Here is a 13722-nt window from a genome sequence, read left to right on the forward strand (position 1 = left end):
TCAAAACCACTACAGAGATACTACCAACAGTTTTAAGCTGGTTTTAGACAAAGACAGAGCCTGCATTATAAAGAGTAGCGGGAAATCTGTAAATGTCAACATTAAATTGGAGAATTTTCCTTAAGCTGGTTGTGTGACATTTTTACATCACCAGAATTTAGGGGTTTGAAAACAACAAAGTATTTGCCCAAACCTAGAATTTTGATGCATTTGCACATGACAGTTTCTTTATACATTCCTGCCTTGCTGGCTGGTGAGAAAACTGAAAACAATGCTGAGGGCCCAGTCTCTTCCCAGAGCATTCTTCTTCACAAGTTCCACTCTGCCTCCTGAAAGTGAACAGGCTGCTTTCTAAGTTGTCCCACAGGGCAGCACTGGAGGGGAATCAGCTCTCCCTGGCTTGGCACTGTGGGGCCAGAGGTTGGCACACTGTTTCTGTAAAAGGCCATGTAGTAAGGCTTTATGGGCCCCACACAGTCTCTGTGGCACATTCTTCTTTGTTGTTATTTTTGTTTTAAATAACCCTTTAAACATACAAAAGCCAGTCTTTTAGAAAAATAGGAAATAGGTCAGACTGGGCCTACAAACCATCGTTTGCCGACACTAGACTCCTGAAGGGAGAGGGGAATGAAGAGTGACTTTGAAACCGTGATGAACTAAAGCCTTCCTTTAAGGAGAAAGAAAACATACCGCGTCAGATTTTTTAAAGTATATATTAAAAACATCGTAAGGGAGGAAAGAGTTTTCCTCCACCTTCTTAGGGCTCTTGGCTGGGTTTGAAAGTTAAATTAACAAAGACTTTAACAGGAGAAAAGCATACACATTTTAAAATACATATGTTTGCATGTACACGGAACCTTCACAAGAGAATAAAGACCCAAAGAAGTGACCAGGCAGGAAGTTTTTATACCTTTTAGACAAAGAAGTAATAAAATTGTGAAGTTGGCAAATCAAAGGAGTTTGAGGCAGGGGTAGTAAATTAAAAGGTAAAGAAGTAACTAGGAAAATAGGGTTAGTTTGACAGAGTTTCTTTGTGCAGATTTCTTGGCCCCAAATTCCATCTCTGGTGATAAGAATGTCTTCCCTCCTCCTGGTACAAGGCGGGGACCTTTCACATGCGAGTATTATGACCCCTTTCAGGATAGAAGTGTGAAGCAGGGGAGGGTCACAGTTACCTTCATGTTTCTGCCATTTAAAAAAAAAATGTCCTTCAACTTAAGATATTTAATATGCCAAGCTGCCATACTTTATGGTAGTGTGTCCTGAACCCCAGCAACGTGTAGTATTGCCTTTGTTCTATGGTACAACCATATTTTCTAGTCAGTTTTTTAGACATTTTACAGTAGGACCTCGTGTCACTGCTGTTTTCCATTGGGAACTGATGAGGAACATAGTAAAACAGATGGAGCACAGACTGTAGAAATGAAAAGCACAGAAGAAAGAGCAGTGTGAAAGAAATATTTAATCATAACATGAAAAACTCATAGTGGCAACTTTTCCATTATGTTAAATTTCACTCATTTCTATGCATTCTGGGTATGTGTTCAAACGCAAAGGTTTTCCATCTTTTATGCACACCTACCATGGGAGTTTGGTTTTGTCTTTTGCAGGACTATGACTTGAGCCAGCTCCAGCAGCCTGATACTGTGGAACCTGATGCGATCAAGCCTGTAGGAATCCGACGACTGGATGAGAGACCCATTCACGCCGAGCCCCAGTACCCAGTCCGATCTGCAGCCCCACACCCTGGGGACATCGGGGATTTCATTAATGAGGTACAAAGAGAGACTCTTTATAAGGATGTTTACTTTATGCTAAATGTTATCTCTCTGTAGACTACAAATTGCTTGGACTAAAGCAAGATGTAGTTCATTAAAACACCCTTGTTTTTCTTACATGTATCTTTATGTATAAGCAAATGTGGCTTCAGTGGCAGAGAACAGATTTAATTGCTTTGATCAGCCAAAAAGAGATCTATCAATTAATAGTCTTCATTTGTAAATGATGTTCATGTACATTATCAGTATTAGCCTCACTACCTCCAAAAAGATTTTTTCCCTAGATTATAATAAATAGACTAATAACATGAATAGTGTATTCTAATTTCATTCATCAGCACTGATGAATGTAATAATAGTTCACTTCATTTTCCTCACACTATACATTTTGAATCCACAAATGGTGAGAATTCAGTGCCTACCCATGACTAAAGAGTTCCATCAAATGAGATTAGTAGGAAGAGCAGCTAAATTAAATATTATGTAAGTGATTTGAATACTTGTCTAGTTGAGGAGTTTTAAGAGCTTCTGTGAGAGGCAGCTAATTCTCTGTTGAATATAACAGATATGATTTTCACTGTCAAAATTATTATGGCATTCTTTTAGTTCATTACTGACCAAGAATTCTGCTACATTTAACACTTAAAAGTTTTGAAGTAAAATGATTGATGCTGTTTTTTTTTTTATCATGTCTATCATTTTACTGCAATTCTCCTTTTGAATTTTTATTTATAAGTGAGCGATACATATTGATGTTGATTGCAAATGTATGGCAGGACTCATATTCTCTGGCCATATCCTCCCGCTCTGTATCTCCAAGATCAGAATTGGTCTCAGTTCGTTACAAAGTGGAATGCATCTGTCATATATATCACCTTCAGTCATATGTTGATAAGGCTCTTATTTCCTGGGTTTTCTTGAAATACTTGTATAGTACATATATGTAATCAATCTACTTGGGTTTTTATATGCACTTAACAGTTTATAAAAAAATGTTTTGAATCAAAGTTAGAATATATATCTTTACAACTATTTATTGCTGTCTGTTCCTAAAAGACATACTATTTCTGAACATATGTGTTCACTTCTGTTAAATAGGTAATAATAGGTTAATTTGTAGTAAACATGATTTAAAAGCAGATGGAAGGCAAAAACAATAGAGGACCACTCCTTTATCTACAAAAATATGCCCTGGCATTTCCATTGTATTACATACAGGCCTGGTTACGGGAATGTGCAGGAATTTTTATATATGACTAGATGGTTTTGAATATGTAAGAGTGCCTGATGATTTTACTCTAATTTAATTTTTGTCATCATGAGAACTTTTTTCAGTTACTCTTGTGGTGGTCAGGTTTCAAGATATAATGAATCCTCTGAATGCAGGTGTGGAAACTGGACTTTTTAAAAGCAAGAATTCTAACTTCAGTATAATTCAACAAATACTTAACTGAACGTTTCTGCCTGTCCCTGAAGTTGCAGGTCCGTGGGATTCCATCCCATCCATGACAGGCTGCAGTCTCCCTGATAAACTTCCAGCACCGCATGGCACTTACAAGACTATATGCAATCTGATTCCTGCCCTCTTTCCCCTTACACCCCCTTTGTGCTGCAGCCCCATGCAACTATTTACAAATACTCAAAAGCATCACATTTTTTCCCGTAACGTAACTGCAAAGCCCTTGCCTCCTTGACCCTCAGTGAGACCCTGTGTAGTGTTCAAACTCAGTTCAGACATCCCCTTCTCTGTGCAGCCTTCTCTGGTGCTTCTGGGTACAGTCACAGAAGTCCCCCTAGCCTCCACGACTGAGCTATAACTGTCAATCTTTCTCTTTCCCATGGGAGCATGTGCATTCTCTTCAACATGGGAACTATCTCTTGTTCATTTTTGGGGTAGCCTAAGCATCTAGGATGTTGCCTAGCCCTTAGGTTTTGTTTTAAGGAACTGAGTCCTGTGGCAGGTGCGTGAGACAGGAAGCTATGAGCACCACCCTGTTTGCGGTTGCTCAGAATCCAGTGAGGCCCAAGTCTGGAGCCTGTCACTCTACTGGTGCCAATTACATTCAGAAAATGAGGATTTTGGTTGTTCCAAGTTGTGTTTCTATGTGTGTGTATGTATGTGTTTGTGTCTATGTGTGTGCATTCATCTTTTTATTTATTTTTTTTTTATTGGGACTGGGTTTTCTTCAATAGGTAAAGAAGCATATCTAGTTAATAAGGTGCAGCGACCCAACATTTCTAATGCCACAGAAGAAAGATTTACAGTAGAAATTTCCGTTTGTAATTTCTTTTCCCTAGAAACAGTGCCCAAGCACAGAGCCTAAAAAATGCCTCGAGACCACAATGAACACATGTCAATATTTACGTGAAAAACGTTGTGCCGGACAACTGACTTACAGATTAATTTCTAGAATACAGTCAATTCACCATTTGAAGATTGTCTGCATTTGTTAAAAATGGCTCGTTGTGAAATCATACTGAGCTTACTTTACAATCATTCATTCAGCAAACAACTATTCAATATCTGTGTGCACGTAACTGTGCTGGTGATACATAGATAAGAAAATAAATTAGACCTAGATTCTGTTTGTGTGTTACCTACTTTGCTGCTAGCATGGTCTTTGTACCAGGAAGACATTCTGATACCTGAAGCCTTACTTTGCCAGGTACAGGAGGCCCATGGGGTCTGGTACTTGTCATTCCAGTTTCATTTCAGGCCCCTCCCCAACCTGCATCTTACAGGCCAGCAACAGACCTGTACTTGTACTTCCCAAACTCAGCTTCCATGTCAGTGTCTGTTCCCATGCTGTTCTTTCTGTAGAGAATGCCCTTCACCCTTTTTCTAGATGTTCTTTCATGAAGTCTTTCCCTATCCAAAAAGGATCAGGTACACAGAATGTGGGGTAGGTACCATCCAGTGGCTTCCCATCTTACCCAGGATTCACCTCCCTTCAGAACGCCCATCCCAATGTTCCCTTCTGCCTCCCCTTTGAGCCCTCCCATGGTCCAGGGGAAGAGGTGTGTATCCCTGAGGGTCAGTGAAGAACACATTGCTTTGGTGAGTACATGAATGGATGAAAAGATCACGTTTGGAAATCACTCCTCAAATGGCTACTGAACCTGTGACATTGAATGTGATTACAAGAGAGAGAAACGTGCAAGAGAAGGGGGACCAAACATCTCTACCTAGAAATGCCCTACATTTTATACAGGAAGAAAGTCAAGGGAGGTTTAAGTGTCCCAGAAAACAACTGAAAAGAAGGTCCAGGGATGTGATGGTCAGTTCTGTGGGAAAATTGAGAGGGATGAAACTGTCAAAAGGTCTAAGTCAGAAATAACATTCAAACACACCACATAGATTCTTCCATCTAAGATGCCCATTAAGACTTCTTCAATATCTTTCCAGAACTGAACAGATAGCAATTAACATGTGTAAAGTTTTAAAACAGTTGACGGTACCTAGAAAGAACTGGAGCACATTTTATAAATACATTTAAAATGCAAACAGATTTCTTTATCTCCAAGTCTTATTTAATTTAACAGAGTACCGAATGTTCCAAAGTAAGAATAATACAGTGGTGATTATAATTGGAGTGTTTTTTATAGCTGTAAGGAATAGGTTAGCTCATGAGAACATTTTCTTGTTTGTTTATTTAAATAATAAATGAATTTTGCCTCAAATCTCAAAAATGGTAACATTTCCAGCCTGGTAGATAAAGTAAAACAATCACACATTTTTAAATTTCAGCTTGAGAATTTCACTCTATTTTGAAGTCTTTAAACATGACCTTCAGAGGGTGATAAGTTGAAACAAATTTATTTAATCTCAGCTCAACTGTAGATATTAACATACCTTCAATAATTTTACTAATTCTATATATTTCCGTATCTCAGAAGTATGAAAACCAAGGACGTACTTCTGTTAAAAGGCTGACTTTTGATTAATATCATTTTAAAACTTACGGAAGGTACTTCTTGAATAACTTACTTGAAATTACTAAATGTAAAACTTTTACCTTTTTCTCCTATTAATTCAGTTTAATTTGTCCTCTTTAAAATATCTCCATCCCCTCTTACAGAAATTGGGTATTTGGGTTCAAATCCAGTCGCCTCACCTAACCGCTCTTAACTTTGTACAAGGTCAAGAGCCTTGGATTTAATCTGTTGGATTTCCAGTTTTCTTATATATAAAATGAGGATAATAATAGAACTTCCTTTTAAGATTGCAGTGAGGACTAAATGAGATAATCCATGTAAAAGTGCTTGATATTATGCCTGTCACATAGTAAAATCTCTTAATTATTATCAGTATCGTATTCATTATTATTGTAAGTTTCTTTTTAGGAGTTAAAACTTTCTGTCCTCTAATTGTAAATAAAACAAATTAAAACGCCTCCACCCCCAAAATTGCTTTAAATAAAATGAAATTCCCAGAAAAAGACTTTGTAATGTTGGTGTTGACAAGTCACAGAATTCCACTGTAATGTAAACATGGTATACTTTTATGTCCACATATAGTTTAAACCTAGATCCTAGCTGCTTCTGAAAGGAGTCAATATAAATATGAAGAAGATGCTGAAGTAAAAAACTAAGTTACCTTGTAGAATTCTTGCTGGATGTCAGGCGCTGTGTTGGATGGCAGGATATGAAATTAATACAAATAACTTCTGCTGAAAGAGATTACACTCTAGTGTAACCAAAACATGGCAATAAAAGTACAGGGGGACCAAAGAGACCACAGGAATTACTCCTAGTCATGGCTGAGGAAAAAAATCCACGCAGCAGAAGTGACATTTTTTAATAGGCTTTACAAGATGAATGGAAATTAATCAAATGACAAAATACGAGCAGGGACTTTTCAAACAAAGGGAATCACATTTCAGCTAGCGGGAAGTATGCCCATAAGCACATGACATGTTTAAGTCTGAGGAATTTTGGTGACTAAATGAGCTATGGTTACTGGAGTTGAAAACAGCTGGAACAGAAAAGGTGGGGGAACAGTCTAAGTTTACTGTATGCACCTCCAAAGACTTTTGACTTTATCCTGTAGGTTACCCAAACATCAGCTATTTGAGTGATGCTTTCTAGTTTTTTTCCCTATCTGCAAATTTCGTTTATATTTGCTTAAACTTTTCATCAATTTTAACTTAATTTTTTAATAAAGGGAATTGTTTTAAAGTGCCTATGCACCAATTGAAAATCATCTTGCATACACCCAGGGCAACTCCTCCCTTACTTGGGAAATACTGCGGTAAGTGACAGAGAGCAATCGGAGGGTTTTACTTGGGGGAATGACATTAATGTGTGTGAGAGAAACCAGCAGCAGTTTGTAGGAAAGAAGCAGGAATGGTACTGAGGACAGGAGAGCAGTTAGAGAGGCTTTTGCTGTGGTCCAGGGAGGATATAATGAGGACCTGAACTAAGGCAGTGGCATTGAGACAACAGAAGACAATGTGAGGGAATCAGTAGGACCTTTTTCCTCTTACATCCCTCATATGTTCCTTCACTAAAGAATGTGGGTTTTTGTAGTCCCTATAAAAGCATGTCTGCACCCATAAAGCATAGGATCAGAAGTCTATAAATACAAGCCCAGCAAGAATTCAGCCAGAGCCACAGCTCTTTCATTTTACAGAGGCACCTCAAACTATAGAAAATAGTTCCGATTTATCCAGAGTTCAAGATCTGTCTCACCAGGAAAGGTGAAACAAGCACATGCTCTTCTCGATTTAGTCGATCTTTGGTGGGGAGAGAGAACACATGCAGGTTGTTTGTAAATTTGGCAACAGTGTGTTGCACATCATGTGAAAAGGTGTCCACACCTCAGAATAAAGGACTCCATAAGTGTGCACCAGAAGCTTCTGTGGCCCGCGGGATTTCTTCTGTATATTCATCCACTCTGGTGGCATGTCTGTCATGGTCAGCTTCTCGGGTCTTGCCTATGATCTTTTTAGAATTACCAAAATAGTACCCAGAATTTATATAGCACTTTATCCACGAGTCCTGTTTTATTCTCAAAAAAAAATCGGTGCTATCCAAGTGGAAGGGACCTAAATTACGGCAGCCTAGAAAGATGACTGAGCTGAGCATTCTTGAAAAGTTCAGTGTTTTTTTGCCCTTTTGTAATTATTAAAACCTGAGACGGTGCGATGCTCTTTAATATAGCATGGTGATTTCTGATGGACTTCATGGCGTTATCCTGTTTTTTAAAAAAATAAAACATAGATTCAGTAACTACCAGGATGATCAGAAAGCCAAAGCAGGAGCTAACAATTTTTTTTTTTTTTAAAGAAACAAATATTGTTGAGAATCTGAGTAGTGAGTATAGGAGTAGATTATCCACCAGTGTTATATTTATTTTAAGGAACTGAAGTAAGTGGCTCAGACACTTGATGAAGAGGCTCTGGTCCTTTAACACACCAGCGAAGACCAGACAGTTTCTAGTGTTTGTTCCTAAGTCACAGTATACACAGGCCATTGCTTTTCTCTCCACTGAATCCAGACACACTTGATGCCCTGCCATTGACTCTTTAGAGCTAATTTTAGTCTCAACTCTTCCATATTTCCAGTTTGGTGCTGACACCTTAAGGACTGGACAGGGCTCTGCATGTATTTCCACTTAAAATTTGAATTGTGATAAAGCAGATGACCTGAACACAGTGACCTTGGCCGTTGCCTCTGTTGTCTGTATTATAAAGCAGCTTTCCCTTAGGTCATAGTGAAAACATATTTGTCTTCAGAGACCTATTTTACTTCCCAGGAATTTCCTTGATTTTTCTTGATTTTCTTCAGATCTTTCTTGGGTCCAGTTCCTGTGTAGCCCCAAGTTAGACAGTGTTGAACTAAAGCAATCACCGGTAGCTTACATTTGCAGTTGCTAGATTTTTCAGGGAAAAGGAAAGAGGGGCACATGCTGACATGTGACTCCAAACTCCAGGAGGGCAGGCATGGAACCTAGCTTATCAATAGCTGTGTCCCCACCCTCAGCAGAATGGAGTACACTATAGATACTCGACAAATATGTCTTGAATTGAATAAATAAGTGCAAATTCAATGAATAAAGGTGTATTCTTTGGCTTTTACTAACTAAGGCAACAGTAACTAACAACTCCAAAGTATTGTTGGCTTATAATAACAAAGGCTTATTTCTTTCTCAGGTTATACGGTAACTGTAGGTCTGCATAGGCTTGGTTCCTAATGCCTTACGCATTTCAGGATCCAGGCAGAATGAAAACTCCCATCTGACTCCCACCTGGGGCAGACTATTCTCCTGGCCAATGGTGAAAGGAGAGAGATCTGGTGGAAACATGTTAGACATGCTAAACCTGTTAAAGACTCTGTTCCATCCTGCTGCTTACATTTCATTTAGCAGATGCCGGCCCTATAGCTAAACCTGATGGCGGGTTGGGGAAGTAAACTCTGGCTTCAGAGATGCACTTGTGGTCGTGTGGGCATGTGATTCTGCTACGGGGAAAAGAGAGTGAATCATTGAGGGCAGTAACACAATCTACCACAGAAAGGAATTACACATTTTGAGAAATGGTAGTTTGTGGTCCTCAGTCTTAACAGAATTGCCCTGTAGTTTATTCTATAAATATGATAAAGAAAATCCTAGCTAACATTATTTTTTATGTATTGAAGTAGTTTGCTAAAGACTTGCTTTATTTTATTTTCACAGGTATTTCTGTGTTATAAGTAGTATAATCTGATGTGAGGAAAAGTGGTGTTTAATTAATTGGTTAGGATTGTTGTTAAGGCAGATTTGAGGATAGGAAAACTGGTAGTATGTACTTTTCTCTCTTGTTTTTGATTGACGTCAAGTACCTTCCATTACGTTTCTTAAATTGTCTTCACATTTTGTTTTTTAATTCCAAAGCAGGAAATTTTTTCTCTAAACTTAAAAGGGTTTTGTTTTGTTTTGTTTTGTTTTCTTAACTGATATTCACTGAGCTTTAACAATGGTGAGAACTTGGGACCCTTTATTCCGTTTGGTCTTCGAAATGATCTTAATGTTATTACAGTTGCAAATGAGGAAAAGAAACTTTAGAATTTAGCTAAGGTTTCACAGCTAATATCCTGTTGAGCTGAGGTATCAACCTAGAGTCTAATCTCTTCACACTATAAATAATGACACTAGCCATAATTTTTATGCTCTTTTTCCCTTTCCCCTCTGTAAACTTGAAAGAATAAATAGATGAGCACATACTGATTAAAAAATAAAAATCACATAATACGTCCTTATAAAATACATGTGGATTGGAAGGATTGATCTAAAGTAGGATAGTCCGTGAGATCTTGAATAAGTGAGACCACCATAAGCCCACCAGCATTTAGAAGTTTTGTAGAATATAATTATAAATTAACTGCAATATATGAATTATATACTAAAATGCATCTTTTACAAAAGTTAAGTTTATAGATAATAATTTCATTGGTTTTTATTTTTAAAAATCTTTGTAGAATATATATATACACACTTATATGTATATATATGTGTGTGTGTGTGTATATATGTGTATATATATATATATATATGTATAGATATTGGAGCATGACTTTTCTAGGTCGGCCTTTGGGAACTAGAAGTCACTGTATTCTTAAAAAATAATACCTGATCACAATTTATCTCAATTAATTTCATAGTTCGTGTTTTGTTAAGAACACAAATTATTTAATGAGTAACTTTCCTTATATTGTAATCGCACCTGGCCTTGTCTTCATTCTTCCTTTGATAGCCTCCAAATTGAGGTCAACGACAATGCCACTTCCTCCTTGAACTCCTAGATCTCAGTGCTAGTCTGAATTTTTATTTTTTTTCAGCATCCTGAGGATGTTTGCCTAGACTTTTATCATTCATTTCACACTACGGTAATACCTGTTATGCTAGAATGTAAGCTTGTAGAGGGAAAGAACCATAGGATACTCATGTGTGTCCCTCTCTTTGCCTTGCATATAACTTTTGTTCTATCTGTTCATTGTCAAAATCCTTTGACTCTCACCCTGGATAAATTAGGGTCCGCGTGTCACATGATTTCATAGCCTTCTGTATTATCTCATGCAACTTGTTTCACCAGTAATTACCCACTTAAAACTGGTCTTGCCCAATGCACTATTTTATACAGATGAACTACCAGACTTGAAGATTTTCCCTTCTCCACTTCAAGCTGTTGGCCATTCATTTTTGCCATCTGATAAACACATTCTCCAATCAACCACCTCCCATTGCATGCCTGGGCCTTACTGAGCTAGACATTGTGGGGGTCTTTGTTTGCAAAAGCAAGACATCAGTTAGTTTTTGTCTAACTTTGAAACATGATGATTAAAACTGTTGTGGTCTGTAGGTAAAAACCTACAAATAAGCATTTGATGCCATGGGACCACGAAGATCTGCCTGTGGATTTGCCAGTTATAACCCTCTCTTCATTCTTTCTTTGTCTTTCCAAACTGTAGGGCCTTAAAGCTGCTGACAACGATCCCACAGCTCCACCATATGACTCCCTCTTAGTCTTTGACTATGAAGGCAGTGGCTCCACCGCCGGGTCCTTGAGCTCCCTTAATTCCTCAAGTAGTGGTGGCGAGCAGGACTACGACTATCTGAATGACTGGGGGCCACGCTTCAAGAAACTCGCTGACATGTATGGTGGAGGTGATGACTGAACTTCAGGGTGAACTTGGTTTTTGGACAAGTACAAACAATTGCAACTGATATTCCCAAAAAGCATTCAGAAGCTAGGCTTTAACTTTGTAGTCTACTAGCACAGTGCTTGCTGGAGGCTTGGGCATAGGCTGCAAACCAATTTGGGCTCAGAGGGAATATCAGTGATCCAATACTGTTTGGAAAAACACTGAGCTCAGTTACACTTGAATTTTACAGTACAGAAGCACTGGGATTTTATGTGCCTTTTTGTACCTTTTTCAGATTGGAATTAGTTTTATGTTTAAGGCTTTAATGGTACTGATTTCTGAAATGATAAGTAAAAGACAAAATATTTTGTGGCGGGAGCAGTAAGTTAAACCATGATATGCTTCAACATGCTTTTGTTACATTGCATTAGCTTTTATTAAAATACAGAATTAAACAAACAAACAAAAAACTCATGGAGCGATTTTATTATCTTGGGGGATGAGACCATGAGATTGGAAAATGTACATTACTTCTAGTTTTAGACTTTAGATTTTTTTTTTCACTAAAATCTTAAAACTTACGCAGCTGGTTGCAAATAAAGGGAGTTTTCATACCACCGATTTGTAGCAAGATTTGAATTTTTTCATAAACTAGAATGTTAGACACATTTTGGTCTTAATCCATGTACACTTTTTTATTTACTGTATTTTTTCCACTTCACTGTAAAAATGGTATGTGTACATAATGTTTTATTGGCATAGTCTATGGAGAAGTGAAGAAACTTCAGAACATGTGTATGTATTATTTGGACAATGGATTCAGGTTTTTTGCATGTTTATATCTTTCGTTATGGATAAAGTATTTACAAACAAAGTGACATTTGATTCAATTGTTGAGCTGTAGTTAGAATACTCAATTTTTAATTTTTTAATTTTTTTATTTTTTATTTTCTTTTTTTTTGTTTGTTTGTTTGGGGAGGGAGAAAGTTCTTAGCACAAATGTTTTACATAATTTGTACCAAAAAAAAAAAAAAAGGAAAGAAAAGAAAAGGGGTGGCCTGACACTGGTGGCACTACCAAGTGTGTGTTTTTAAAAAAAAAAATGAAAAAAAAAAAGCTTTTAAACTGGAGAGAGTTCTGACAACAGCTTTGCCTCTGTATTGTGTACCAGAATATAAATGATACACCTCTGACCCCAGCGTTCTGAATAAAATGCTAATTTTGGATCTGGTGACTGGTTTGAACTTTTTTTTCTACTTGAGCTGCTTTGAATGTTGCAAAAATCCCAAGTACTGGAGTTTCGTTGGGAACAACAGCACAAAAATGTGTATTTGTTCTTGCACTATTCACCATTGAGTCCTTAGCCTGACAGTCGTGTCCAATGAGCATCAGAGAGAATCATGGTGGATCTTCTCATTCTCATAGAAGAAAAACATCAAGTGACATAGGAATAGACTATACTGATCGTGGTATGCAAATCACATCCTTAACTTCAGTGAACTTTGTGTGATTCTTAATATAATTTATGCTTTAATTCTTTTCTGCTCAAGCTTATGGTTATACTAACTGTAATGGGACCTTTCCCCTTAGCACACCAGCAAAAGGAATACCTCAGTAAAAAGTTACAGGACTGGCCCAGGAATGTGCAGTGGACACCTGGTATTCTCAGGCAATTTGTTGAAGCCATTATTGTATGTACTTAGTGAAATATATACTTTGGTTTTACTGACTTCCATTCATTGACTCAACCACTTTTTCCCAGCTTTATTGAGGTATAACTGATAAATAAAATTGTAGATATTCAAGGTATACAATGTGATGATTTGATACATGTATACGTTATGAAATGATTTCCACCATCAAGTTAATTAATACACCACCATCTCACATAGTTACCTTTATGTGTGTGTATGGTGATAACACCTAAGTATACAATATAGTATTGGCCTGGTATCAATGGTCACAGAAGAATAAAAAGGGACACAATCTTACTAAATTTTGTGAAATTGTTCATGTGTCTTACTATGATTTGTAAGTGAATTTTAAGAGACCTGAAGAAATTCTCACTGAATTTTTCTCTGCTTCATGGTCATTATCACACTATATAGTCTTATACTGTACAGTTTTGAAAACATTTATACAATATACCTCCTCTAACTCCATGCGTTTTTGTTTAATATAAATATTTTATATTAGGAAAATTTACTTTTTTATCGATTCACTGTGTGAGCAGCACTGTTGTGTTACTTTTCTAATAATTAAATGCTAGAGCTTGCCTCTGGGAATTTCCATAATGAAACTTACTAAATTTGCTAATTGGAGT

At 37.3% G+C, this 13722-nt stretch overlaps 1 protein-coding gene across 1 annotated transcript in view; it reads left to right on the forward strand.

The window, feature by feature from the left end:
* The window catches only part of CDH2 (cadherin 2), a 207117-nt gene extending 194492 nt beyond the window's left edge, over positions 1-12625 (forward strand). The window contains exons 15-16 of the mRNA XM_074340200.1: positions 1611-1775; positions 11226-12625. Of these exons, the coding sequence (XP_074196301.1) occupies positions 1611-1775; positions 11226-11432 (372 nt within the window). The 3' untranslated portion in view covers positions 11433-12625. The remainder of the gene's footprint in view (positions 1-1610; positions 1776-11225) is intronic.
* The last annotated feature ends 1097 nt before the right edge of the window (positions 12626-13722 follow it).

This window comes from Rhinolophus sinicus, linkage group LG09, assembly GCF_036562045.2.
Source record: "Rhinolophus sinicus isolate RSC01 linkage group LG09, ASM3656204v1, whole genome shotgun sequence".
NCBI classification, from domain to species: Eukaryota; Metazoa; Chordata; class Mammalia; order Chiroptera; family Rhinolophidae; genus Rhinolophus; species Rhinolophus sinicus.